A 27,856-nucleotide genomic window follows, 5' to 3' on the forward strand; every position below is an offset into this window, starting at 1 on the left:
GCCTTCTCAGCTGCTTATTTATAGTATTAGGCTGGTGTCAGGAAGCGCCCTAGCCTGCTGTTAATGCTGCAGGTTGGAGGAGTGGAAGAAGTGGAGGGAGCATAGTTCACAACGCTGCAGGCTAGATTATTTCTAGGACACCATGGAATGGCCGTGCCGCCCCAGAGCAGGAGCCTGCTGCCACGTATCACTGATAGCAGTGCTCATGAGTCCCATGAAAGACAATACGCTTCAGCAATAGACTTCCAAGAGAGAAAAGCCTCTCTGGCCTAGAGGAAGAGCTTCCTGGTTACTTTGGATCCCATCCATCCATTGACACACAAAGGGCACCCTCCCCAAAAGGCCTTTGTTCGTCTTATAAGGTCTTCTGATTTTTCACGTCAATGCAGGCTGGAGTTATGATAGGCCCATTCCAGCCCGGAAGGCTGAGCTTCCTACCAACAGAATGCCCTGCCTGCTGCAACTGAGGCTGTTCTGAGTCTTCCTCCCGCTTCTGCAGGCAGAGTGAAGCTGCTATAGCCCCAGGTTGCTAGCGCTCACATTGCAGGCTGAGCAAGGCAGAGAGGAGAAAGAAGGGCTGACAACAGCCCTGCGGTGGGGAATGGCCTTGGCTTAGTCGTAGACCGAATACTCTGGATGCAGAAGGTCCCAGGTTCAGTCCCCAGCATCTCCAGGTAGGGCTGGGAGAGACTCCTGCCTGAAACCCGCGAGAGCTGCTGCTGCTGCTCGTCTGTGGACAATACTGGAGCTAGATGGACCTCAATGGTCTGACTGGGTGTCCGCTGAAAGCAGGCTCTCTCCGTATTGCGTGTTGGGGCTGAAGCTGAGTAAAAAAGTACTTTACGACAGTCCTGCAGTGCAGTATGTGGTTGCAAGCTGCAGCAGCAAAAGGCTTGCAACAGCCCTGCAATGCAGTCCAGCATAGCTACTATATTATCATAAGGGCGTCTGCGGGCTGAAGGTGAGAGAGGTGCTGGTTTACAACAGCCCTGCAGGGTAGCCCTGGCGTGATTTCCGCTCTGGTGCGGGCTGTGGCTGAGAGTGGCTTACAACAGCCCTGAAGAACAGGCACTACAGTCCCTCATGGTGTGAAGAGCAGCTTAGGACAGCCCTGCAGGGTAGCCCAGCGTGACTCCCGCCGTGTCGTGTACACTGGCTGAGACGGGCTGGCAACAGCCCTGCGATGTAGACCGGCGCCATCCACCTACGCCCCCTTTTGTGCCACAGTCAGAGCCGTCCAATGGCGGCGCCTCTCCCTCTCCCCGCCCCCGGAGCTCTTGCCATTGGCGGATCACCCGGCACCGAGCAACAAAGCACATCAATCGGGTAAGAAAACGTCATCACTACGCGCTACGCTGAGGGTATTCCCCCCCACCTATTAGTCCGTCTTCTGGACTCGTCGCGCGCTCCTCCTCCCCCCCCTCCCGCCTCATTGGCCGCCTGGGCCACGAGAGCTGCCTCTCACCGCGTCGCCCCCTCGGCCCTTCCACACCATTGGCTGCGCCGAGTGCCCGCCCCTTCCCCGCCCCGGAAGCGCCTTCCTATTGGCCAGCTGTCTGGGAGGTCAAGAGCCGGCCGGCCGGCCGCCTGTCACCCAAAATGGCGGAGGTCATGTGTGGAGGGGCCTCCTGAAGCGGCGGCCCATGGCCTTGGCCAGGGCCCAGGCGGGCCTCAGGCTCAGGGGGGTCGCTCTCCTGTGGGCGCCCGGTGGGGCCCTCGGGGTCAGATCCAGGGCGGGACCCCTCGCCCTCTGCCTCCCGCCCAGGGCGGCCCCCTTCCCCTTCTCCCTCAGGTACTCAGGGGGGTCTGGCCAGGCTGGTGCTGGTGCTGCAGGGGGAGGCCCTGCCCTCCCTGCCCGCCCGAAGGGCCTGTACGAGCTGCTGAGGGTGCCCTCCAACGCCACGCAGGCCCAGATCAAGTCGGCCTACTACAAGCAGTCCTTCCTGTACCACCCTGACCACAACGCGGGCAGCGAGGCGGCGGCCAGGCGCTTCACCCTCATCAACGAGGCCTACCTGGTGCTGGGCAGCGTCGCCCTACGCAGGAAGTACGACCGCGGCATCCTCAGCCGGGAGGATCTGCGCACGGCCGGGAAGCCCTCGGGCAAGGAGAGCAGTGGTGTGGCACCCACAGCGGCCACGGGGAGGAGGACGCAGACTTATGCCTCCACCCACCGCTCCGACAAGCCCATCTTTGACTTCGACGAGTTCTACAGAGCCCACTACGGCCAGCAGTTGGAGCGGGAGCGCTGGATCCGGGAGATGCGGCAAGAGCTAGAGAGGCGCAAGATGGAGGACAAGAGGGGGAAGCTGGGGGTGCTTCAGGAGGTGGTGATCGCCGGCCTGTTCATGGTGGCAATAGGCATCCTCTTCAGCTTCAAGTGAGCAGGGAGGGGGAAAGGTGACTTGCTAAATGGCTTGCACTTGCCCCTTCCTGTGGAAAAGCTGGATCTTCTGGAGCAAGCAGGCTCAGCAGCAGTGGCGAGGGAAATGGCATCACCTCCAAAGGGCACTCGGTAGTGACTGGCTTCACAGGGTGCAAAGCAGGTCTCGAGAAGGCTGGTGTCGCCTCCCATCAGGTCCAGACTTGGGGGAAACTTTCACTTCAGTCATGTGCTCATTAATCATCCAGAGACCATAATGCAAAATTTCTGAAGGATTTGGATTGTTGCCAAGACCCTGGACATGTCGTGCTAGAAAGCGAGTCTTCCGATGCCAATTATATTTCTTTTTTTAAAAAAAAAGGTGTTTCATTTTGCCTTAGAAAGCCCAGTCCTGCCATACAGTTATTGCTGGTTTGGATTCAGTTTCCTCAGCTGGTTCGTTTCAATTAAAACATGAGTGGGCGTAATCTCCCACACCTAATTGCACTTTGAGCAGACATGAATGGTATTTATTAGTGTCAATACATGAAACACAGTGTTACCGTTAGTAGATGCCACTTCTGTAACTTGAAATTCTCCCTTCCTCTGGGTGTGTGTGGGGGGCAGGCGGTTTAAGTCTATTTTTCCTTCCTTTCATAAAGGAATTTTTGCTGCATTTGTCCACGCTGAGTCTGTTGTTGGGATTTCCCCTGCATTTGGGCCCAAAAACTGCTTCAGGATACAAAGGAGCAATGCTTAGACACTTGTTAGCAAATCTCTTTTGATAAAGGAAACACTTCAGGAGAAGAGTCTTCATCTAGGCAGTTAGCGGTACCTTCCAGTGAGGGTGTCTTGGGAATTGTGTCCCCTTTCAATCTCTTATGGGGTAAACTGTAGACATCAGTCTTGCAGTTTGGAACGTAATGGCGTCGCCATGATGATTTGATCTGTGTATATACAAGGGATTAAAACAAATAATGTGAATGAGTTTTATTTTAATATATAAAGATACAAAGAATCAATTTAGAACTGTTTCCTTGTGATGGTCTTCAATCTTTGTCCTTAACCGTGAGGTGCTCCTGGTAGCGTTTGGAGAACTTAGCTCTGGAAGCACCCTTGCCCATTCCCTCTCTGATTGGCATTGAGGCCACCGTTTGCAAAAGAAACCAAACATCAGTGAAAAGTTATTTAGAAGGTCAGGAGAGGCAAGAGTATAAAGCATATCCCAATATGGATACACCTGGGTAGGATTCACTGAAACTGTAGGGGGCAGCAGTTAAGCAAGGGCTTTCAGGAGCAGGTTTCAGCAGGAAGTAGAAAGAAGAAAGGGAGAAGCTGAACTGCTAGTAAAATCTCACCCCCATTCTCCCGTATTTTTCTTTTCTCCATTCCTTCCCACAATTCCCTTTAAAGCTGAATCCAGCAAGAAAGAGGGGGAGGGCAGGGACCCACCCTGAACTGTGGCTGGTCCTGCTCAGCAACTCATGTGTTGAAATATCCACACATATGCACACCTTCCTGATGTTTCCAATTATTGGGCTGCTGTTCCCGAGCAGTGCTGCAGAGGGGGTCCTTGTACCATTGTACAACTGCGGGTGAAATGAATTGGATTTGCATTCCAAAAGGATATCACACCACTGCCTGGCCCTGTTCAATAAGTAGGGTGTGGTTTGTTCAGCTGGGCTTAGCCGGATTCGGGGTGAGTGAGCTCCCACTTACAGCTTGGTGGGAGGAAAGAAGTTTCTTCTTGGGACGGCTGATGGAAGATGCAGCAGTCAGTAATGGGGAGGGGAATTCCCTCTATGAATACATCGCCAGGCAACCAACCTGTCCATCGCCTTTCCCAATTGAGTATCTGCACCTGATGTCAAGGATGGGTGCTGCGGTCCTCCAGGCCCTCCTTGTAGAATCATAGAATAGTAGAGTTGGAAGGGGCCATCAAGTCGAACCCCCTGCACAATGGAGGAATCCAAATCAAAGCATTCCCCACAGATGGCTGTCCAGCTGCCTCTTGAAGGCCTCCAGTGTCGGAGAGCCCACTACCTCTCTAGGTAATTGGTTCCATTGTTGTATGGCTCTAACAGGAAGGTTTTCCTGATGTCTAGCTGAAATCTGGCTTCCTGCAACTTGAGCCCATTATCCCGTGTCCTGCACTCTGGGACAACTGAGAAGAGATCCCGGCCCTCTATGTGACAGCCTTTCATGTCTACTCTAAATAGCCCCCCTCCTCTGCCTCCCTTTTCAGCTGTGGAGTTCCAGCTCCTGCTATGATTGTAGGGCCACTTTCTTGGGCAAAGGTCTTGCCTCAGGCAGCTATTCCTCTTGAGTTAGCATGAGGGACAGCTGGAGGGTGACAGGACACGCAAAGACACAACTGTTGTTGGCTGCCATCCTCGGGCAGAAAATGCCTGAAGCTCTTTTTGGCTAAAGCCACCCTTGAATAACCAGGCTGGTTAGCCACTAGGCCAGCATTATTTGCCCTTCTTCCAGTCTCAGCAAAGTGCAGGCCCTTCCACCTGGCTTCCAACCCCCACCTGGCCTTCAGCAGGGCAAGCTGCCTCTATGCCCAAAACAGGACATTCGGGGAGAGTAGCCGCCACCGAGTGAATCCTCACTGCAAACTGAATTGCACGTGTGTGTTACACAGACAATTGCACTTTAATCCTCCTCATCAGAACATCTGCTTGCTCTTTGTCGTCTCACTCTGCTGCGGGAAAGGCTGCTTCTGCCGGAATCCCTTCTGACCGACTAGGTCAAGCGTATGAGCAGCAAGAAATAAATATATGCAAGCAAGTCAAAATACTCTGGTTCTGCTTCTCACATTTCACTGGATTTCAGCTTGAATTTCAAATGTGAAATTCCAAGAACTGGATTTTTTCCCCAGTGCTTTGGGCCTCTTCTCAGTCTTTCCAGTAAGTTCTCAAAGTCAGCACACAATTTATTTATTTTTTAAAAAATGACTGGCCTCCTAGCCTGTTAGTATCGTATGTCAATCATTTGTAGCATGATCCTAAATCTATATCTAAGAGCACAAATATTGCTGGATGTCATATAAACTCCTAACTACATGGAGGGTATTCAAAACCAGGGTTCGCGAAGGAAAAAACCATTTCAAATAAGTTTCACCTTTATAAGGAAGAGTTGCTCCAGATGCTCTCAAGGTGTTTTGGACTGCAACTGCCATCAGCCCCAGATGTTTTATGGCCCCAAACATCTGGAGGGCACTGGGTTGGCAAAGGCCACTAAACCTTAGGGCGATACCCAGCTAAGTCATATTCAGAGCAGAACTTCAGTCCCTTGATTTCAGTTGGTCTGCCTTGAGCATTGACCCTGTATGCGAGCAGGCCGCGTGAGGCCCATGGGTGGGGTGGGGTGCTTATGATGGAGAGTTGCAGGAAGGAAAGGTTGAACCTGTCCTCTTTATTTGTGTTCTCCCTATGCGTGGCCACACGCACCAATAACTCAGGCCACGGCCACCACTGCCTCTGGCTATGCCTGCTGCCATGCAGCCCTCAGCCACTTGCCCACCATTTCATGTGGTCCTTGAGAACAAGAAGATTGCCTATCCTGTCTATCCCAGGTTCTGAACTGCTCCAACCAGGCATAAAATGTCTGGTTTACGTTTCTGGTAGTATGTGACTTGGCTCATTTGTTTGAGACATCTGCAGAACTCTGGCCAGCTTTCTGTTGGGTGCATGTTTCTGGAGTGTGCTATCCCTCGGGTCCTTTCTGTCCCTAATTTCCCATGAGCTCTTCCTTTAGGTGTCTTAATAATCAGTTAATGTCAAATACATCTTTCTGGAAACCAGACCCTATAATCCCCAGTGGTGTAGCTGGGGCTGGTACTGAGGGTGGGAAACCCTCTGTACATACTCTGAGATGCTCTTATGGGTGAGCACAGAGGCAAACAGAGTCAGTGTGGTGTGGTGGGTCAGACTGGGACCCTGGAGTCCAGTCTTCAAATCCCTGCTTGGCCATGAAGCTCACTGGGTGACCTTGGACCAGTCACTGTCTCTCAGTTTAACTACCTCGCAGGGTTGTTGTGAGGATAAAATTGTGAGGGTGAGAGCCATGTTTGTAGCCATCTTGAGCTCCTTGGAGGGGAAAGGTGTAATTTAAGTGCAATAATAACTACAAAGCTTTGTCTAGGTGTGCTGGCTCAATTTCAACACCCTCTCCGCAAATAGCTACCTTGCTTGGTCCGAGAGGGATATTGCAAGATCCCTGGCTGTGCTGTAGGGCAGGAACAGGGAACCTGTGGCCCTCCAGAGATTGTTGGACTGTAATTCTCATCATTGATCCTTACCATTGGCCATGCTGGCTGGGAGCTGTCATGGCTGGCACAGCTGTCCCCAAATTGGCACTGGACTACCAACTGCCATTGGAATGCTGCTACTGCGAGTCCAAAACATCTGGAGGGCCATGCAGGTTGCGGAAAGCTGACAGCATGCTGAACTAGGCCCAGGGAGACCCAGGTTCAAATCCCCACTCAGCCATGAAGCTATTACTGGCTCACCTTTGGGCAGTCACTATTTCTGTGCCTAGCCTACCTCAAAAGGTCATGATGAATCTAAAATGGAATATATGTTTATGCGTGTGTGTGTGTGTGAGAGAGAGAGAGAGAGAGAACCACACTGAAGGAAAGGCAAGGTATGCTATAGTAAATGAACAACAACCCTGGCCACAGAGCATGCAGAAGGAGGGTGTTTATTGTTTACAATTTTATTATATACATGCTTGATTTTATTTTTGTAAGCCGCCCTGAGTGCCCTATTACAGGGTAGAAGGGCAGAACAGAAATATTTTAAATAAATAAATAAATAAACTTCTTGCACAGCTCGGTTCAGCCAGCAAGGGGCCGTCTGTGACCCGCCCACAGGGCCCTGGCTCTGTTGGGTGAAGGTATGTTGCAGTCACCAGGGCTCTTCGGAGAGGGCTGCAGGAAAGCAAGACATCTCTCCCTCTCTCCCCTTGCACGGGAGGATCTGGATGCTGCTGTTGCCAAGGCAACGGGCGGCCCATCAGCGAGCAAGAGAGCCTGGCTGGTCCTCTCCACCAATAGCAGAGCCCAGCTGGCATCCTAGAGACAGTGGCTGTGCTGCCTGTAACCAGGGGTTACCCACTGGCAAATGGGAAGCAGTGCTCTCTCCTTCCCTCCCTCTTTGGAAAGGCGTTTGATTTCCTATTCACCTAAGCAGCTGGGGGGGGGGGCTACGAGGATCCCCCCTTCTCCCCATCAGCGGTTACTTAGCAGCTAGTTCATGAGCATAATAACCTGTCCCTGCAGGCTTCTGGGAGGTGGGGACCCCTGCAACCGAGTGCACTGTTTCTGGTGTGAGAGCCACCAGGAACTGGAGGAGAGGCTGAACTTCAGGCCTGTTCCTGATTCCACACACAGCCGCTTTAGCCTGAGTGAAGGATGTGGAGTTTGCACAGTGTTGCGTCCCCAAATCAGCATTGTAAACCACACACCCTGAATGCACAACCCACACACCCCTACTTGCCACAGAAACGGAGACATATGTTTAATTCTTAGTAACTCCAGTCGAGTGTCACCTGTCATTTTCTCATATACTGCGTGTGTATATGCAAAAAGAGTATATATAGGCGAAAAAGAGTTGTCCAGTGCTCGTCATCTGACCTGGCTGTGAGAAATGGGGGGGGGGGAGGAATTATAATCCCAGGAGAAGAATGCAAATAACATCAATGCTCAACTGAACTGCAAGCTCTGCCTTCCACCTATTCAAAGCCTCAGGCATCAGAATGCAGTTGCGTCTTGAAAACTGCATGTGTGCAGCTGCAAAGTACATGGAAACATTTTGCACGTTTGCAAGGAGTGCACGTCTGTTAAGACATTTCCCCTTGTTTAGATCTTGCAGGGCAAGGAACTCCATAGACAAGGTGTCCTGGCATCCCATTTCATTTTGGGCAAGACATTTTGGGCCACGTGTGTAAACACTTAAGGAACTGGGTCACCCCCAAAGATACATCCTCCCTGTTGAGAGGCTGTCCCCTATGGGGCTGAGGCTGTGACAACTCGGGGGCTTTTCAGTGGGGGCAGTCTCCAGGACGTGGGGATGACTATGATCTGGGGGGTGGGTCAAAATTTATTTTGGAGTGCAGAGAGGCATGAGAACCTCAGCTCTCTCAGGCTGTTTATGCAGGTCTGTTGGAAAAGGAACTGGGAACTCACTTCAGCCATGTAAACTCACGCTTGACGGAGACCTGGAACAGCGAGAGTTCAAATCACTACTCATCATGATGTCATGAAAGGCCAGTCACTCTCTCTCAGCCTAACTTACCTCACAGGGTTGTTGTGAGCATAAAGTGAGGCACAGGTGTAACGTGTATGCTAGCATCCTTGGAGAAGGAAAGATGGGCTATAAATGTCACACTGCTACTCTCGGGGTTTACCTCAAAATGGTAGGAACTATGAGTTCGAATGCTGCTTCTGGACAGGACCGCACTGGATGGCCTCAGACAAGATGCTTTTCTTCTGTCTCATCCTAACTGTCACCCCATTTGCAATAGAAGGATAATAATGCTGTCCTACCATGCAGGGTTGTAAGGATTATTCTGAAGGCTTTAAGCACTATAAACCTGCTGTTATTACAATGGCTAAAACAACTCCGTTGGGTCCCGTCATCCTGGCTTGCTGCTGCTGGAGGAGAAACCTGAATCCCTAAGAGGAGAGCAAAGAATCACTTTTAAACCATAGGTTGTGAATCTCATGTGCATGTATCTAAGCACCCTGTTCAACTTGTGGGTACCTGCACTTCTATGTGCCAGAGCTCCACCGTCTTGGGGCCAACTCAGAAAGTGACCTGAAGTTTCGTAGGGTTCCATCTCCCCAAACTCTGGATTCCTTCAGCTGCAGTCCTAATCGCTTACTTAGGAGTACACCCCGCTGAACTCAGTGGGACTGTCTTGTGGGTAGACCCGAACAGGACGGTGCAATACAGACCCTTGAGGATGTCTCCCTCCCTCGTGTGAAGTGAGTGTGTATTTTTGAATTTTAGGGCACAAAGATGTCTGGTTTTAAAATGTTCTTAAGGATGCTTGTTGCAATATATCTTAAAGTCTGTTTTTATAATGTCTTAGAGTGTTTGTAGTGCTTTTGTTTGCCGCCCTGGGCTCCTACTGGGAGGAAGGGCGGGATATAAATCTAAGAAAGAAAGAAAGAAAGGTTGGATTCTTTTGGCATTTAGTTCTTGTTGTTGTTGTTGATTTCTACCCTGCCTTTTGGTCAAAAGGCCCTCAAGGCGGCTTACAAAAACTAAACACAAATATAAAAATGCATCAATGCAAACAATACAATTGACAAAAAGCAGCAGTTACGTCTCTCCTTCCTGATGCTGCGGCTTCTGGTATTTTCCAGTGGTGGTTTGTTGTAAATTAAGTACACATTTCATGTTTTTTAGGCATCTCTTAAAGCATCCCCCCTCTCTTTCTGAGCAGCAGCTGCTGTTTGTCTGACTTGGAGAGCGTTGCTCATATTTTGTCTGGTGCGTCCCCCAAACAGCAAACACGGCTGAGCCAAGAGGGCCACCCTCTGCCAGCCGCCGCGCCTGCTGTATCTGCATGATGAGAAGGGCCCGTGATGTGGATTCCAGTGTGACTGAACGCTCCGTTCCTCTTTAAGGCCACTGCTGCTCCAAGCCATGCCAAAGAATTGGAGCCTGTGTGGAATTAATATCCACCGACTGCCATCCCTTAAAGCTTAAAAGCTCTCTCTAGTGTGCCTGTGTTGGCTTCTAGACAGGAGGAGTGGTGGTAGGGGGTGGCGCAGGGGGCACACGGCCTGGGTCTTTGCTCTGGGCTCTGGATCTCCTTTTCATTTTTGCAAAGAAAAAAAAGGCTAAAGACGTCGCTTTCAGGGCAGCCCCCTCCCCCAGCAACTTGCCACCTTCATTTGCACAGGGCCCAATCCAGCCACAGTGTGCGGGGCCCAGGAAATCCTGTTGGGTGGCGCCCAGTTGCTCAGTAACGCAGAGTGGGAGAGGAGGCCATAGCCCAGTGGTGGAGCATCTGCCTTCCCTGCAGAAGGTCCCAAGCCCAACCCCCAATGGCGGCCTCTCCAGGCAGGGCTGGGAGAGACCCCTGCCTGAAACCCTGGAGAGCTGCTGCCAGTCAGTGTGGGCAATACTGAGCTAGATGGACCCGTGGCCTGACTCCATGTAAGGCAGTTCCTGTGTTTCTATGTGGGCATTTAGGAGAAGGCAGTGATCCCCTCACGCCAGGCTAGCAGCCAGGGGTGTAATCATCCAGGGTCTCGGGGAGTCTTAGTCCCGCTACTTTTTTGGGAGCAGGGTCCCAGCAGGCTCCCTGTGTCTCCAGTATCCTGCAAACCAATAAGCATGGAAAGGGAGTGTGTTAGTCACTGAGAAGAGTCTTCTAACATGCTTCCTTATCCTTTCCTGCTGACTGGAGCTGATCAGACTGAAGGTGAGTCAGCCATTGAGAAGACTCTTTTCAGTAGCTAACACTCCCCCCCTTTCATGCTGTTTGGCACCTAGAGATGTCTGTTGTTGTGTGGGAAGGCATTAGCAAGGATCTCATTCTCAATCCAGGAGCAAAAAAGGGTGTGTGTGGCTGTGACTATGATAAAAATGTTTTAATATATTTTAAGGTCTGTTTTTATTATGTTTTAGAGTGTTTTTAGTGTTTTGGTTTGCTGCCCTGGGCTCCTAGTGGGAGGAAGGATGAGGTATTGTTATTATTTAGATTTATATCCCACCCTTTCTCCCAGTAGAAGCCCAGGGCGGTAAGTAAGTAAATAAATAAATAGATCCCTGCCCTGCTGAGGCTTGCCTGTTTCTCTCTCTCTCTCTCTCTCTCTCTCTTTCTGCTTTGCCCTCAGTGCCTTTGTACCATTATTCCAATCTGCACCCTCATCTCAGACCTATCTGCATGCCTAGCAACCAACACAGCTGGCAGGTGGTAAAGTCTGCCAGGGATAGCAGGCCTGAGACCGAGTCAATAATGAACGTGGCAACTGCAGCCGCCACCACCAAAGCTACTGTCGGAAAACACAGAGTGAGAGCACAGAGGACACATCCTCCAAGATTTGGGGGCAAACTCCTTCCATCATGGGTCCACCTACCTCACCACCTCCAGAATGTGAATGACGCCTGCTGTTGAAAACGCCGCATATAGAAATGCATTTCTTCCAATTTATTCCAAAGAATATATATATATTTATATACTGTTTCCACACTTATGTTTCCAAAAACGTTACATGGGGGAAAAAAACGTTCACAAAGACAGCATGAGGTCTATCTTGAAGCTGCCGGAATCAGATTAACGTTGGAATGGAAAGACACCCCCCCCCGCCTCCACACACACACACACACACGTGTAAGGTTTTGCAGCGGATCCCGAAAGAGAGAGTTCTGGCTTGTGCATTATGCAAACGGGGCTGAAAAGAGTCCAGTTGGCGTTTGGGAGATAGACGATTTGAAAACTCTCCCTTTCCCTCCCCCCCATCTCTTAAATCTGCCAGGGGAAAAAATCACATTAGCAAATTTTTATTCCAAGAGTGAGGCCTCAAGGCTTTCTTGGGAGAGTGGTTCTGGATATTTGTAGGACTCTATGCCCATTCTCCCCGAAAAACCTAGATGTGGGCACCTGCCAAGTTTCAAACCAAGTTTCGGTAATTTTTTTTTTTTAATCTAGCCATCAAAAAATAAAACAACTCTGTGTCAATGCTAGAAAAGCAGCTGCTTTACATTTGCATGCAATTAAATTAATTAACATATAATTGACCAATGGGCCCTCCCTTCCCCTTCCTTTGGAGCTGAGACAACTTTGGGTGGAAGTTTTCAAGCAAATTTTGGAAACTCAGGTTTCTCTTGCAGACGGCAGGCCCCAACATTCTCCTAAAGCAATGCCCTCTCACCGTTAGATTTCCAGTGAAAAAGAAAGCGTGGACAAATTCATGGAGGAGAAGTATATCACAGGCCATCAATCACAACAGCCAAAAAAGGTATCTTCCAGGTTCAGGGGCAGTGTACCTTCATTCCACCAACTTTGCCAAAAGACCAGCTCCATCAGGCACCTCCTGCCCCTGGACTCCTTCTATGGCAGCTGGCCATTATGAGAACTATTATTTAAGAATTAGGGCCTGGGCTTGCTTTGTTCCTCTTCCCTCCCTGATTCTTTTTCTTGTGTGTCATGTTTTTAAGATTTTTATAAGCCTGTGGACAAGGACTGACTGTCTTCGTTTGAAATGATTGTATGCAAACCACTCTGGGAGCCTTTTTGGCTGAAGAGTGGGGTGCAAAATACTATACATAAATAAATAAATGTTGTTGGGGAGGCTGGCTGTGGGCTGCTGATTGGCTGCTACTGAAAACAGAATGCAAAATGAGATCAGCTTTTTGCCTGGCGTAGTAGGCATCTTCTGACGCTCCTTTGACCTTGGTTTTTACTGTATTTTTAACGGTTTTTTATCTGTTGTAAACTGCTTTGATGTGTTTTAAAAGGAAATAGAAGTATACAAATACGTTTACAAATAAATAAATAATGAAATAATTATAGATGCTGCTGGACTCCTAGGTTTAAGAAAACCAGCCTGTCAAACAGGGATGGGAAACACTTGCATCCTTCCACATCTTGCTGGACATTGACTCCCTATAGCCAGTATGGCCAATGGTTAGAAATGAAGGGAGCTGAACAAATTCTGGAGGGCTTGAGGTTCTCCATCCCTGCTATAAAACCTTAAGAGTCTGGTTTTTTTGGGGGTTCCATGGTCTAAACCAGCCTTTGGCAACCTGGTGCCCTCCAGATGTTGCTGGACTCTAGCAGCCTGCATAGCCCACTGGTCAGGGCTGACAGGCACTGGGACCCAGCGACACCCAGAGGGCTGCAGGTTCCCCCATCCTGACCATGAAATGTATCCTTTGCCAAGTGACTCCTTTCAAAACCCGCCTTCGGTTTTCTAGCAATGATTTTAAAAAGTTTGCCCTTTCTTGTAACCTGGCTTTTGTTCACCTGGCTTTTGTAAGGCTTGACACTTTGGATTCAAATGTCATAAAATGCTAACAACATTACGATTCGGCACATTCAGCGTTGCAGGAGGGTAGGCAATGGTGTTGATGGCAGAGGTACCCAGGAATGGATTTCAGGTGGTCCCATCTAGCAAATACCCCTGCACTTCCTCTAGGAACTGGGTTTTGCAGCTGGTATCTGCAGGGAAAAGAGATGGTTCTGACTTGGGGGGTGAAGGAAATCACACGTGTAGCAGTGTAGGAGAAAGAGCAGGTGTTCATTTGAACCAGAGCAGTCTAGCAAGGCTAGGCAACCAAATGTGCTTTCAGGTCGGGGGCACGGGAAAGGGAGACAGTGCCTCTGAGCTTGTGTGGAGAGTCCATTCCCTTCACCACCATCGCTCTGCTTGACCATCCACCTGCCAACCACATTAAGCGGCTGAAGTCTCCAAAGCAAGGAAGGAAGTGCTTTGGACTGGCAGAGCAGGCAGAGGGGGAAAACAGGTTCTACAAATGAAGATCCCACACACACACTGCCATAGAACCTTTTGCCATGTCGGTCAATGGCCAACATTGTGGGCCAGTTTTGCAGCCGTGGGATTAAGGAGCTGCCCTGACGCCCCCTTCCTGGTATGCAATCACTCCAGAGACCAGCTGGAGGTGGGTGGCATGGCTGTTCTCTCCCACAGTGGGATCAGTCGCAGGGACATCATTCCCCACTGCAGAGAAGAGGCCATGCCCTCACCGGGCAGTCTTCTTCTCCCTTTTCCAACTCCCAAACTCTCTCCCCCCACTGGGGGCGCAGCAGCTCCACTCTTTCTCCCTCCAGCCCAGCAGCCCAACTCCAGACCGGATGACAAGCACAGCCCCCAAGAGCCGAAACGAAAACTTGCTGCCCACCAACAAAAAGTGGGAAACTTTTGACAATTGAATGCAAAATGCAAAGATTTGGGATTCTGGTTTTTTTTTTAAGCTAACATTTTTAGAGAGATTTCATACAAATTGTTCCTGCAGAGATGCAATGGGCAGCCTCTTTTGTGGGCAGGTAAGAATACCGCTCGTTCTTTCTACTGGCAGGGACTGAATAACCCACTCATACCATGTGCAGAGGCACAGCAGTTATCCACCACCAGAGAGGCTGTTAGAGTAGAAAAGCCAGAGCAGGGGCTCGTTCAGACACAGCTGGCAACCTCTTCTGTGGGTGAGTATTTGAGGCTTTTGGTGTGTGTTTTTTTTAAAATCCATTTATTTTCCACAACACAGACTGGTCCTTTGGGTAGGCAGCAAACAGCTGGTCCAAAGCCTCAGCCTCCGATCCAGCCAAAGCGATTAGTACCCCCAAACAAGCCCCATTCTGCCCTTGCTTTCAGTGGGGCTTGCTTTGGCTGGATGGTGCCCTCCAAGTCCATCAGCTTCTGTAACTGTGTAGATGTGTGAGAGAGAATTCCTATTAGGAGAATGTAGACATGTTTTCAGGTCAATCCGTCCCCTCCCTGGTTTTTTAATAATTCAAAATTTTGCAAGCACATTCAAGTTAGGACTGCTCAGAAAATACGTCCTCCCCCCCAACCCCATTTCTCTTTTGTTTGTTGCTCAACCCTCCCTCTTCCGGAAAAGCGAACTCCCCCTGGACCCTTGCGGGAGCTTTCCTACCTCCTTTCCCACTGTGCATACCCTGTCGAGACCGTGTGCCTATGCTGGTGGTCCTACAAACCCCTTTTCTAGCCGTGGCGTAACTTTGGGCTAAATGTTCTACCCTGTGCTTCACAACCTCCCCCCTAACCCTCCCCCCAAGTAGCCCTCCCATTGCAATCACAGAACCCCCCCCCAAACCCCACATACAAACCCCACAATGGGAAGGGGGACAAGGCAGCTTCCCGTTTCAAAAACTATCCCCCCTCCAAACAGCACCTCTGCCTGTGTCTCTGCCATTGCCCCCCCAATTCCTGTCGCCCACCCCGCAAAATGTGCTGTGCTCTGTTCCTGCTTGTCTGCTCACTACCAAAATGGAGGCGCTTGTGCTACAGGCGAGATCCGTTGGCAGGCCGTGTCCGGAGGAGGGGCTGCCCTGCCTGAGGGCGCTCCCACCCAGCATCCAGTGCACTGAAGCAGGGAGGGAAAGCCAGGAACAGCCTGCACATTTCTCTCTCTCTTTCTGACATTGAATGGGTGCAGAATGATTGTAGGGTCCCCAAATAAGAAGAGGGATGAGGCTATGTAGACTTTCCTAGTTTCTAAGGTTGGGAAGGGGGGAGGGCAACGCCCCCTCTCCAGTCTCTGGCACCAATACTTACAATGACGCTTTACAGCCCTAGCCAGGCAGGCTGCCCAAAGGGATGGTGAGGCGGAGATGGTGCGGGCGAGTGTCTAAATCCCATGTGACACTTGGCAGCCAGAGAGGACCAGGAACTCTCTGCCACAGTCTTGTCCCATCCCACCCCAACCCCCAGCTCCGGGCAAGCCTGGGAGGGCAGAGTTGTTGGCGGGCTGGTGTCGCACCTCAGACTCTGGCACGTCCTCTCTTGTGGCAGAGGCTCCGGTAAAAATGGTCCATCGGCGCTGTAGCAGCTACCGGTGAGGCGGCTCCTTCTTCTTCTGCTGGTGAGGCAGGTGGGCTTGTGCCAAGTGGATGTGTCCAATCAGACTCAAGGGAGAGCTCACAAAGGGAGCTGCGGGGTGCGAGGTGGCCAGGGTTGGCAGGCAGCACTTTTGTGGGGCCGCTGCCACGGGGATTGGGAGCACAGCCTCCGAGGGGATCAAGAACGCCGGCGCCAGGCGGAGCTGGAAGACCTTGGGAGGTGGCCCGTTCTGCACCGGTGCGGCTTGTGCTGAAGTCGGTGGAGCTGGAAGTGCTGGGGAGATTGCAGGCTGCTCCTCGCCGCTGGGGCTCGCCTTATCCTTGGCCTTTTCCTTCTCCATCTTCAGGGCCCCCTGCAGTTTCTCCAGCTGGGTGCGACGGAGGTGCGAGAGCATGCGGGTGTGCTGGAACGAGTCCACAAAGGTCTCCACGGGAAGGTCCCAACACAGGAATTGCTCCATCTGCTCCTGCAGACACAGGGATGGGATGTGAGGATGCCATTTGGGTTTGTTGATGTACTGGACAAGTTTCAGCCACTGCTGCAGGCGCTTTCCAGCCCCCTGATTCAAGCAGGCTTCCAGTGTACTTTCTATCCCTCTTGCCCTGTCCTCTTGTTCCTAACTGGCTTGCAGAACCCTTAAATAGTTCTGACCCTCTTTGGTATTGCTCAGACCTTTATTGTGTCATGACCCCTGAATCTAGCAGTGATCTGGAAACAGAGCCAGAGGCTGCAGGGATTCCAGATGGGGAGCTGGGTCAGGTTTAGGGCTCAGAGCTGACTCCTAAAGATAGGGAGACCATTGCACCTGAGGCTGTTAGTCAGGAGCCCCCAGAGGAATCCCCCAGACCACCAGGGCCAGAGCTTGGACCCTCTTGGTCACCTTCTCCTGAGCCTAAGAACCGGATGCCTCCCACCATGCAACACCAGTCTTGCGGTGCAGGGAGCGGTGCCTATGAAATGGATGAGTGCCCATCTTCAAGCTAGAGAGTTGGCCCTTTAAGGCTCTGAAGCTCTCTACATTTCTCATTTTCCCAATCTTAAACTCTCCATATTTCTGTAGGAATTTGCAATTGCTCTCATGCCCTCCCCCCGAGAGGGCCCTGCTGCACAGCTGGAGTCCCACTAAGTTTTAAGTTAACATTCTTTTGTTTACCTAGGGTACCAACACTTCTGCTGTAGCCAACTGGAGTCCACTGTCGGGGAGACTGGCGAGCGAGGGATGCAGTGAAATCCTGCCCCATTTTTCCTTTGGGGTGGGTGGGGAGGGAGGTGGAGATTGTTCCTTCCCTTTTGTGTCAGTCTTGCCAGTGCCTTTGCCTGCATTGGCTGGAACAGGTTGGGGAGGCGGGGAGAACTTGGCTTCTTACCAATGGCGACTGGGGCCCAGCTCCACCTACCTCACTCTGCCCTCAGCCAGCCCCCATCTGCCTGCCTCCTCCTCTAGAGCCTGCCCGGGAGGGTGGCCTCCTCGCTCTCTGCTTTGCCCTCGCAGAACTCCGCAGGATGGGAACCAAACATATGTCAGTCGGCTCCGCCTGTTCTCGGCTCTGGCTCCGCCCACTGTGGAGCTCCCTGCCTTCTGCCCCACCAGTCCCAGTGGAGCACCAGACACCAGTTCCCACTGGGCCATGAGGCAGGCAGCCTCCTACACGGCAGTGCAGGCGTGTCTCTCGTAATACCACCCCCGCACTGTGACTCACCTCCACTTTGGCCTCCACGCTGTCCAGCTCAGCTTGCAGCCTGCTCATGGCGTTCTCAGGAGTCCACTTTGCCATACAGGCACCTGCAGGGCAGAAAACAGTGTCAGCTTCGGCAACTCGGTCACAGACCACCCCCTTTCCCATTGCAGGAAGGGGGTGCCAACTAGGTTGCCCTGCTCTACCCCCCCCAAACCACAGGGTTTAACCCCAGCTAGCCCAGTGCAGGGATCTGCCGTGATGCTGTGCGGAACTATCAGGATGCTATCAGTTTGTAATATGATTTATTCTACATCAACAAAAATTGCTGATTTTTGTCTTATTTGAATTTATTGTTGGCTTCTGTAAACGTGCTTCTCTCTGCACCCCCAGCGCTTTGTATTTCGATATTTTGAATGTTCGTGGTGAGCCACTCTGGACACAGCATGCTGGAGAAAGGTGGCATATAAATAAACTCAATCGATCAATCAACTCGCCTTGAGTTGGTGAAACAGGGATGACCCTGTTGATGCCTCCTGCCCTCCAGCTTTGGAATGCGGGGAGCTGACTTACACACAACCAGACCCTGGGTCCATCCAGGTCAGTATTGTCGACACCGACCGACAGCCGCTCTCCCGCATTTCAGACAGGAGTTTTTCCTAGCCTGTTACCTGGAGATGCCGCCATGGACTGTGCCTGGCAGGGACCTTGGGCATGCAAAGCAATTGCTCTATCCTGGAGCTAAGATCCCAGCCCTCATGGTTCTGAATAAATAGGAACATTGGAAGTTGCCGCATACCGAGTCAGGCCATTAGCCCATCAGTACTGCCTGCACTGGCTGGCAGCGGCTCTCTGGGGTTTCAGGCAGGAGTCTTTTTTCCTAACCCTGCCTGGAGATGCCATTGAGGATTGAACCTGGGGCTGATTGGGAACCATGAGGACTGGGATCTTAGCTCAGTGGCAGAGCCCTTGCTTTGCATGCAACAGGCTCCAAGTTCAGTCCCCAGGTAGGGCTTGGACTGTCTCCTGCCTGAAGCCCTGGAGAGCCACTGCCAGTCACTGTAGACACCACTGGGCTTGGTGGACCAGGGTCTGAGTCTGTGTAAGGCAGATCTCCATGTTCGGGAAATGGGGGTGCATGCTAAGAGAGAAGCTGGTCTGCTGGAGAAGAGCTGCTTGGGGGTGCAGGAGGGCAGGATCCGGCTACAATGACCAGTGGGGATCATGTAACAGGCCCTCCCAACAAAGCCGAGCCCAGACCTCAGCTCCAAGCAGTGAAAGCATGTGCAGAGTTCCCCTTTCTCACAGTGCACCATGGCCTGCTAGCACACATCTGGGACAAGCGGGCAGGCTCGCTGTTGCTATGAGGCAGCTTTGATCCCCCCTTCTGGAAAACAAGCATCCTGCCGGTCCAGAATATGGGCGGGGGGGAGGGGGTCAGGCCGTCGCTCACCCAGGCGCTGCTGCTTGTCCCGGCAGGCCTCGCGCAGCTCCCGCAGCTCCTGGTACTTGATGGCCAAAGCGGTCTTGCCGTTCTCCAGCCGGGGCTGCAGTGCCAGGTTCTGTTTGGCCAGGGCGTAGTTGGAGCCCAGGCGCCTCTCCCGCTCTGCCTGCAGGTTCTGAAACTGCAATGAGAGACACAGTGGGGTGGAGGGCGCTTGGCTCTGCGGAAGAGGGGCTGCAATTGGGGGCGTTCTGGGGGGACGGACTGAGTTAGGTGGGTTGGTTGGGCTGCACACCCAGAGGGGGGCCACCTTCAGGATTGGCCTTGCACTCCTCCGCAGAGTGCAGCTTGGCTTGCTTGCCTGAGCTACCCATTTGCCCGCAGGCAACTTTTTCTCAAGCTCACCTGCCCCCCTGTCTGTCACACACAATTTTGTGATTGTAAGTCCTGATGGGAAGATTTGCCAGTTTCGCTTCTTCCAGCTTCTTAAATTCAGTTCTCCACATTTCTACAGCAATTTGTGTTTTTTTTAAATATATCCTCTTCAGCATTTTAGTGCGAATTTCTCCTGGTGCACATTCTTGTAGGCACCTTTGACTCACATACACATTTTTGCAAGCTGTTTTTCATCATACAAAGCATTTTGGGATGTTGTTTTCACTAGTATATTCATCTTTATGCACACTTTCCCCTAACGTATGTATCTCTGTAAACAAACTAGTTCGCAAAATTTGACTAAGTGCAATTTTCGAAGGATGGGTGTGTTTCAGTTGTCACATTTTTCTGGAAAGTGTGAATGTGATGGATTTGGCTTGAAATGCAAATGGGATCAAATTTCTCGCCCATCCCTACTTGTAAGGCCCTCACGGCAGGAAACTGTCATTGCTTACTGTGCAAACTGCCATGCTATATTATTATAATTATTTAGCTGATGGTTTTAAAACTTATTCTCTGCCTTTCTGCCACAAACAGCTCTGATCCAGAGCTGCACACAGTATTTAACAACTGCAAGATACAGGTTGCAGACACCAAGCAAGTGACCAAACTGATTCAAAGCTGGAGGATGCCCTTTCACAGACAGGGGGAGCGAGCGCTAGAACTGTGGACCCACCACTACGCAGGCCCTGTTTCACATCAGAAAGCCTGCTGGGTTGGCCTCAGGGTGGATGGTTTATCCTGGGGTTTTTTTTGGGGGGGGGAGATGTCATCTGGAGTGATGAGATAACCAGCGACCCTAATTATACAACAGCAACAAAGAAGCATGGCTAAAACCGTGAGCAGAGAGGGATTCAGATCTCACACCTGTGAATTCACTAAGTGGTGACCTTGGGCAAGCAGCCACCACTCAGCCTCAGTTTCCCCCTCTGCAATATGGGGACAAGATGCAAGCGACCTTACAAGGACAGCAGAGGAGAATATCTGCAAAGCGCTTCAGATGTGAAAGAAGCTATCTAATTGTCAATATTGCAATTGTTGCCACAAAAGAGTCCCTAGTTCATGTATGAAATTTTGTGTGTGGAGAGGGCAGATTTCCCTGACATCGTTAAAACACCAATTTTTGGGTGGGTGGGACTGTTCCTGGCAACCTGAAGATCACAGATGAATGTTTTTAAGCTGTGTTTTAGGATATTTTTTAATGTTTTTAATACGCTTTTGTTGTTGTTGTTAAATTGTTTAATTTATGTTTGCCACCCTGGGCTCCTTTGGGAGGAAGGGTGGGATATTATTATGATGATGATGATGATGATGATGATGATGATGATGATGATAGGCTTCAGTTCCTGAAACTCCATGTTGTCACGGCTCCGGCAGGTGACACTCACTTCAGAGCTGTTGTAATGTGCCACATTTGCTTCAAGAATATCAGAAGAGCCCTGCTGCGGGATCAGGCCAAAGCGAGGCCATCTGGGCTAGCGTTATCCTCACAGTGGCTAGCCAGATGCCCCAAAGGGAAGCCAACAAACAGGACTGGAACACAAGGGAACTGATCGCCCCGCTTAGGATTCCCAGCAACCAATGTTCGGAGACATATTGCCCCACACACTGGTGGTCTGGCACAGCCATTGTGGCCAGTAGCTGCTGGTAGCCTTACTAGCCTTCATGAATTTGCCTAATCCAGCAGGCTCATCTTTGCTCTCCACGAGCCTGCATTTGGTGGCTGAACAGGCTTGGCCCTGCAGGGCTGTTGAGAAGCTGCAAGGGTGGGTGGTGCTTCTGCCTAGCAGGCTGCCCTTACTAAGGCTCTCGGAGCAAGCTGGCCTCTGGCCTCTAGCCTACCGTCTTGAAGACATGCCTAATTATGCCAAAGTGGAAAGGGCATAATGCACAGCATGGCATTCTTTAAATAACTCTCAATAGTACTGGAAATGCATTGCCGAGTTTGTGCCTTTGTTCTGGCCCTCCCCCTGGAGCAGGCAGGGACTGGTATCATCCCACCCTGGGTATAATCCTGGGTGGGGCTAACCAGATGTGTATGCGGGGAGGGGAAGAGAACTCCTTCTCCATCTGTGCCCTGTTTGGGAGCATCTCAGGGGCATCAAAAAAAGGTGCAGCGGTGCTACGATCTAGCAAAGGTCCTTAGGGATCCTTGCTAGCGTTGTGCACGCAGAAGCCGGCAGACAGGAGTTATTCCGAAGCAATTAATCTGGGGCAAAGGCGGAGGGGAGGGGATATGCAATCTTGTGCCTGCCAGGGAGGGAACGGAGAGGCCTTTCCGAGATAAACAGGCCCAACCTATTCTGGTGAGGATGGATGGACAGTGTGTGATGTGTATAATCAGTGGGCCTATGCAATGTGTGTGTGTGTGTAGAATTTGGAGCAGGGAATTCCTGGAATGAGAAGGAGGCTAGCTGGACTGTGAGGGGGTGGTCCCCCACCAAAAAAAAATACAACAGGCCTTCCTTTGTTTCTGTGGCTGGCTGTTGAACAGGCAGAACCAAGACGCCATTTGTGATCCAAATGTATGAACCACAGTGGCAATTATTAGACAATCTCAGCCCCCCCCCCCGCAGCTCTGTTCCCCGGCACAATACAATTGTACGGCCAGACAGCAACTCCCTCCCCCACAAACATACACACACACACGCACACACAAAATCCTCTGGCTGATTCAAGGAGGCTGTGACGGATCCCTTCCAGCAAGCGCCTGGAAGCAAAACAGTGTGTGTGTGGGGAGGCTTAGGGGGGTTGCATTACGAGCGTTGTGGGTGGTTTTTGTCCGAGGCAAGGAGCATGGGGGGGCACCCAGGATGGGGCCCCTGCCGAGACAAAGCATCCAGGCCTTTCCAAATCCTCATGCTTGTACCCCCCTGCCAACCACTGGCATCTCCAGATAACAAAGAAGGACCCATTCAAACACTGCTGCAAGGGGGCGGGTTTTTTTGGGGGGGGTCCCTAAGTGACTGGTGGGTCTGGAAGTGCCCGATTATTAAGATTATTATTATTTGCATTATTATGCAAAGGAGTCGGCAGCATCGATTGGGGTGGGGAATTGATGATGGGGGTGCCAAGGGAACAGAGCAGCTGTGCTAATTTGGGGGGGGATGCCCGGGTGGCAGCTTTTAAGGGGTACCCGAGTAGGAAAGGGGGAGATTGGAATTCACCAAGGGTGATGAGCCTGAAGCAGGCTTGGCAAGGGGGCCCCCTGGGAGGGGCCGCTTTGCCCACAGGGTGACACATTGGGGGCGTGCATGTGGCGGGTGTTTTTTTTGGGGGGGGGGGTGGAGTTGAAACTAACGGAAAGGCCCACAGTGGTGATGGTTAGGCATCATCTCTGGGGCCAAGCGCAGGCCTGGCTGGATTGGCATTGCCCCCCCCCCCGTGTCATTTCCCCCTTCGCTACAAGAGGGTTTTTGGGGGCGTGTGAGCCCCCAGAGGTGGCCAAGGGGGGTCCGGGGGGGCATCGCTGCCCCTTTGAATGCTGCTGATTTATTTGGCGGGGGGGGGTTAGGTGTTTGGAGGGGGGGCTGGAACATTTAACCCAATCCATGCAGTCGAATGCAGGAATGCAATCAAAGAGAGGCGGGCAGCGAGGCAGGATGCAACCCCGTCCGACCCCCCAAGGGCCCGATCCCCTCTTTCCTCCTCCCCCCTCCTTGGTGGCCCCGATCCGGGAGCCAGCCCCGCGCGTTACCTTCCTGCTCAGCTTGACGATCCGCTCCAGCCACGTCTCGTCCCGCATGAGGGCGCGGAGCTGCGCGGTGCTGAGCGCCCCGAAGCCCAGGTCCACCGCCGAGCCCCGCGGGCCCCGACCGCGCTCCATGATGGGCAGGCAGGCCGAGCGGACGGAGCAGCGGAGGCAGCCGCACCTGGAGGAGCGCGAGCCTCCACCTGCACACGCAGCGCCGCCTAGCGCCGCCAGGGGGCGCCCTCTCCGCCGCCGCCGCCGCTCTTAAAGGGGCCGCCGCTCTCCGTCAGCCAGGAAGGCTGCGCGGTGGGAGGGGCAGGATGAGGAATAAGGGGCGGGGGAGAGAGATTTTGGAAGGGCCCTGCCGCGCAGCCTCCTTCTCGCCAAGGGGGACATCAGGCAAAGGGGGCGAGGCTGCTGCTCGGGCGTCTTCAGTGAAAGAGGAAGGAGCTTCTGAGCATGTTAAGAGTGCCTTCCCAGATCACCAAGGGGGAGAGGGGGGGCTGTTGCCTTCACGTTCTGCTGCTGGGCTTCCCGGAGGCATCTAGCTCAGTGGTTCCCAAACTCCCCTCCGACACCCCCCCACAACGGACCCCTTGAATATTGTTGATGGTCTTGGCGGACGCTTAATGCCCCCCCCCCGTTGTAGGAATTGTAATTGTAAAACTCCCGTGCAATTTTTAATTGCATCTCTTTTTTTGGCATTTTTAAAAAGTTGCATTGCAATTTGCATTCCATAGAATTCAAACTGTGGTGCAATAAAATGCAGAGCCAGTAACAATACAATTAGTAATCAGTATGAATGTTTTACGCGGATGACGCTGGCGGACCACTGGTGGCCCACGGACCACAGTTTGGAACCTCTGATCTGGAGGGATGCCCCCACCCCTTTGGTCTGATATAGTTGCTGCTCGGTTCTCTTATGATCCTTGGGGGGTGGGAATTCCTGCAAAAATGAAGCCCTGGAACAGAGCTGGAGGTTAGCAGTCCTCATTACTCCATATCTAGGTGCAATATTGAGATCAGAGTATACCGGTCTGCCTTGCAGGTTTGTTGTAAGGACCAGAGAGAGCATTTATTTAACGTTTGGCATTTTTACCTTTCTGCAATAAGCAATTGAAGCAGGTTTGTTATTAAAAAGATAAGTAAGAAATAAATGAAATGAAAATACTTTTTGTCACTCGGAAAGCATCATATACATGCAAATCATTATTTCATCTGAGTTGGGGCTAGCCAGGACTTAGTCCTGAAACCGCTTTTCAAGAACAGGTGCAGGGACATGCAACCGGAGATAGTGTTCCTGAGCATGCCTAGAGAGCCCCTGCCCTCTACACTGGGGGTTCCCAGATGGGATGTATCCCCAGAATCTAGGAAAGATGGTCCTAAATGCTCCTTGTCTCCTCAGACGGGAACAGAATTGTTATGCAGTGGCTAAGGGAGTGAACTGTGAGTCCTGAGTTTGAATTTCACCTCTGCCATAAACTTACTAGGCACTCTCTCATCCATCTACCCCCCCAAATATGGATAAAATACTGTTGGCCTACTTTACCTGGGGTTTGTAAAGCTGAGATGCTGCCTGCCTGGGATGTGAAGTGCCTTTTGTAAAATGTCTTGGGTTGTGAGCAAGGCATTTTTATGGAACAGCTGTTTATTCAAACAGACCCCCAGTCCTAGCTTTTGGACACCCAGTGAACACAGACATGTAAAATTTGATCAATGTACCAAGATTTAGATTGGAAGCCACTGAAACACTGGCTAGAGATATGAAATTTTAGTGAAACTGAATAGAAAGAGTAGAACTTAGGGCCACAAGATGCGATAAATTCTTAAGGTTATTACAAACCACCAGCCTTTCTGAATAGCTTCTTAACAAATTCTCTCTCCCTGTACACTGTGATGTCTGACTCTCTGCGTCTTTGTCCTTCCATTTTGGGAATAGGTTTCAGCACTTTGGACAGCTCCTTGAGAGTTCAGACTAAACCCCAGAGTGGATTCACTGGCCCACTGATACCGAAGCCACCAGTCCCCCACTGCTTCTGGGCCGCCTAACACCAGCAGCTGAGAAGTTCCATCATTTGTGGGGCCTTCTACGTGGTGACCCCGTCACCTTGAAACTCTTTTCCAAGGGAGAGCTTCCAAGTACCCAACAAACTAAGACATTTCCTTTAGACATTACCAGTAACTTAGGCGGTGTGCTGTTGCGTTAGTGCAGGGATGAGGAACCAAGGGCCACATTCTCACCAGGGCAACTTTCTGAGGGCCACATGCCAGCGGTGTGTGGGACCAGAGGCAAAAATGGGTGTCACGATAAATGAAAATGTTACTTTTCTACAATAGGCCAGTGACTGTGCACACATCCGCACCCATCCTCTCCATTCCCCCATCTGGACAGACAACAGACACTGTCAGGGTACAAGGACTCATTTCCTGCTAGGCCAAAATGCTTGCCAGGAAGGGGTATGGCCTGGGGAGAGTTCTGAGGGCCGGACAGAGAGGCCTGGCAGGCCATACTCAGCACCTGGGCCTGAGATTTATTTATTTATTTTATTTATTTAAAATATTTCTATCCCGCCCTTCTACCCTACAATAGGGCACTCGGGGCGGCTTACAAAAGTAAAACCAAATACGTACCCTGGTCTTGGTGCATGAACTGATACTGTTCAAAACTGTGGCAACTTTTTAAGCATTGCATTTCATCATGCCATCTTTTTAAAAAATAAAACAAAGTTTCTTCAAAGTAACACATAAGCAGAAAATGAACCCATGCAAATACATTTCTCAATCATGCGCCTGTTGCCTTCCCATTGAATTATAAAGAGGAAAGCAACTACAAAGTCCATCAAGGCGCCTCCTCTGGGGAAGGCGCCCTTCTGGGACCTCTTCCACTGGTATAATCCTTAAAGTCCAGCCAGGTTCTCACAAAAGTATCATGTTTATGCTTGGCCACTTAACATTTTAATTTTTATCCATAATTTTTTTTCCCCCAGAAGTGCCACTTGCTAGACTTTTTGATGCCAAGTATATGTGGGTGTGAGTTGAGCTATTAAAACCAGGGTCTGTGAAATAAAAAGTTGTGCTGGGTTTCAAACTCCTTTTAGTCCAACACTTTGCTGAATATGGACACAATCTACAAGGTTTGAAGTCACGCTGTATGGTAAGGATTGAAGGTTAAGGATCTCAACTGAACTGCAGACTGCTGCAGACAGAACCATTCTGGATTCATAAAGTCCAAAGTAGGGATGGAAGGATCTGTCAAGTTAGGTTCTCTCAGTTTCTCATTTTTCAAATCTTAAATTCAGTTGTCCACATTTCTGAAGCAATCTGTGATTTTTTTTTTTTAAAGGTGAAGGTAAAGGTGTCCCCGCACTTGTAGTGCGAGTCATTTCCGACTCTTAGGGTGACGTCTTGCGACGTTTACTAGGCAGACCGTATGTATGGGGTGGGATTGCCAGTTCCTTCCCTGGCCTTTCTTTACCCCCCAGCGTATGCCGGGTACTCATTTCACCGACCACGGATGGATGGAAGGCTGAGTGCACCTCCACCCCTTTTACCAGAGATTCGACTTCCTCCTTCTGTTGGAATCAAACTCCGGCTGTGAGCAGAGCTTTTGGCTGCGTTACCAATTCTCCAGCATTTTAATGTGAATTATTCCTAACTGACACATTTTTGAGGTTCTGACCAATGTACACATTTTTGCAAGCAATTTCCCCAAACATATTGCATTTTTGTAATGATTGGTGGGCGAACTGCATTGAATCAGTGTATTTGAAATATGGCTGCGTCTTGGTTCTCATACTAGAGCCAGTGTGGTGCAGTGGTTAAGATGCTGGACTACCACCTGGGAGACCAGGGTTCGAATCCCCACATAGCCATGAAGCTCACTGGGTGACCTTGGGCCAGTCACTGCCTCTCAGCCTCATGAAAACCCTCTTCATAGGGTCTCCATAAAGACTTGAAGGCAGTATATTTACATTACTGTTTTGGAAAGCGTGGATTTGATAGATTTGGCTTGAAATGCAAACTGAATCAAATTTCTCACCTCTGCCTAGTCTAAAGTACCAATTGGCCTTAATGAGGAAATGGGTTGGAGGATGAGGTGTTAAAGTTAGTCTCGATGTGCAATTAAATGTAACTTCTGAAATGTTAAGTAGCCATAAATGGTTGACCATTTTGTTTCTATTCATATGCGTTACGTAGTCTATATTGGCAATGGGAAATATTTAGTGGAATAAATATTGGTGACATCCTTTAATATGGAAATGTACTGCCTTCAAGTCGATTCCGACTTATGGTGACCTTATGAACAGGGTTTTCATGGTAAGCAGTATTCAGAGGGGGTTCACCATTGCCTCCCTTTGAGGCCGAGAGGCAGTGACTACCCAAGGTCACCCAATGAGCTCCATGGCTATGTGGGGATTTGAACCCTGGTCTCTCAGGTCATAGTCCAACACTCTAACCCTTACACCACACTGGCTGTCTGACATCCCTTTAAGGGAGGATTTTGTTAACTTGCAAGTCACCATGAGTAACAACACCCGTAAGGATTTTGGAGCATAGAGGAGAGCTAGGTTTTCCGCTGGTTCATTAAGAGCCAGACAGGATTCCAAGGTGGCATAGTAATGCTTGATGGCTTATTAGCTGAACCAATCAAAGATGTGTGTAAGTACTATTTGTTGGACAG

The 27,856-nt window shown here is 50.8% G+C and overlaps 2 protein-coding genes across 2 annotated transcripts; one reads left to right on the plus strand and one right to left on the minus strand.

Moving 5' to 3' along the window:
* The first annotated feature begins 1,398 nt into the window (after nt 1-1,398).
* DNAJC30 (DnaJ heat shock protein family (Hsp40) member C30) lies at nt 1,399-3,391 on the plus strand. The gene has a single exon (XM_061604763.1). The coding sequence runs from the start codon at nt 1,644-1,646 to the stop codon at nt 2,382-2,384; it is 741 nt and encodes a 246-aa protein (XP_061460747.1). The 5' UTR covers nt 1,399-1,643; the 3' UTR covers nt 2,385-3,391.
* Nucleotides 3,392-15,218: 11,827 nt separating this feature from the next.
* On the minus strand, nt 15,219-23,347 carry VPS37D (VPS37D subunit of ESCRT-I). Its single transcript, XM_061604957.1, has 4 exons — nt 23,182-23,347; nt 19,059-19,230; nt 17,630-17,712; nt 15,219-16,395 (listed from the first exon to the last, which is right to left on the minus strand). The coding sequence occupies exons 1-4, from the start codon at nt 23,308-23,310 to the stop codon at nt 15,919-15,921; spliced, it is 861 nt and encodes a 286-aa protein (XP_061460941.1). The 5' UTR covers nt 23,311-23,347; the 3' UTR covers nt 15,219-15,918.
* Between the last annotated feature and the right edge of the window lie 4,509 nt (nt 23,348-27,856).

The sequence above is a fragment of the Rhineura floridana genome, chromosome 21 (assembly GCF_030035675.1).
Source record: "Rhineura floridana isolate rRhiFlo1 chromosome 21, rRhiFlo1.hap2, whole genome shotgun sequence".
Taxonomy (NCBI): domain Eukaryota; kingdom Metazoa; phylum Chordata; class Lepidosauria; order Squamata; family Rhineuridae; genus Rhineura; species Rhineura floridana.

What these genes read in the sequence shown, in the direction of transcription:
- DNAJC30 (XM_061604763.1), top strand. Translation starts at nt 1,644, where the DNA reads ATGGCCTTGGCCAGGGCCCAGGCGGGCCTCAGGCTCAGGGGGGTCGCT.
- VPS37D (XM_061604957.1), bottom strand. Translation starts at nt 23,310, where the DNA reads ATGGAGCGCGGTCGGGGCCCGCGGGGCTCGGCGGTGGACCTGGGCTTC. An exon ending in TCGTCAAGCTGAGCAGGAAG is followed by an intron (nt 19,231 to 23,181) that starts GTAACGCGCGGG and finishes CTCTCATTGCAG; the next exon opens with TTTCAGAACCTGCAGGCAGA. An exon ending in GGACAAGCAGCAGCGCCTGG is followed by an intron (nt 17,713 to 19,058) that starts GTGAGCGACGGC and finishes TCTGCCCTGCAG; the next exon opens with GTGCCTGTATGGCAAAGTGG.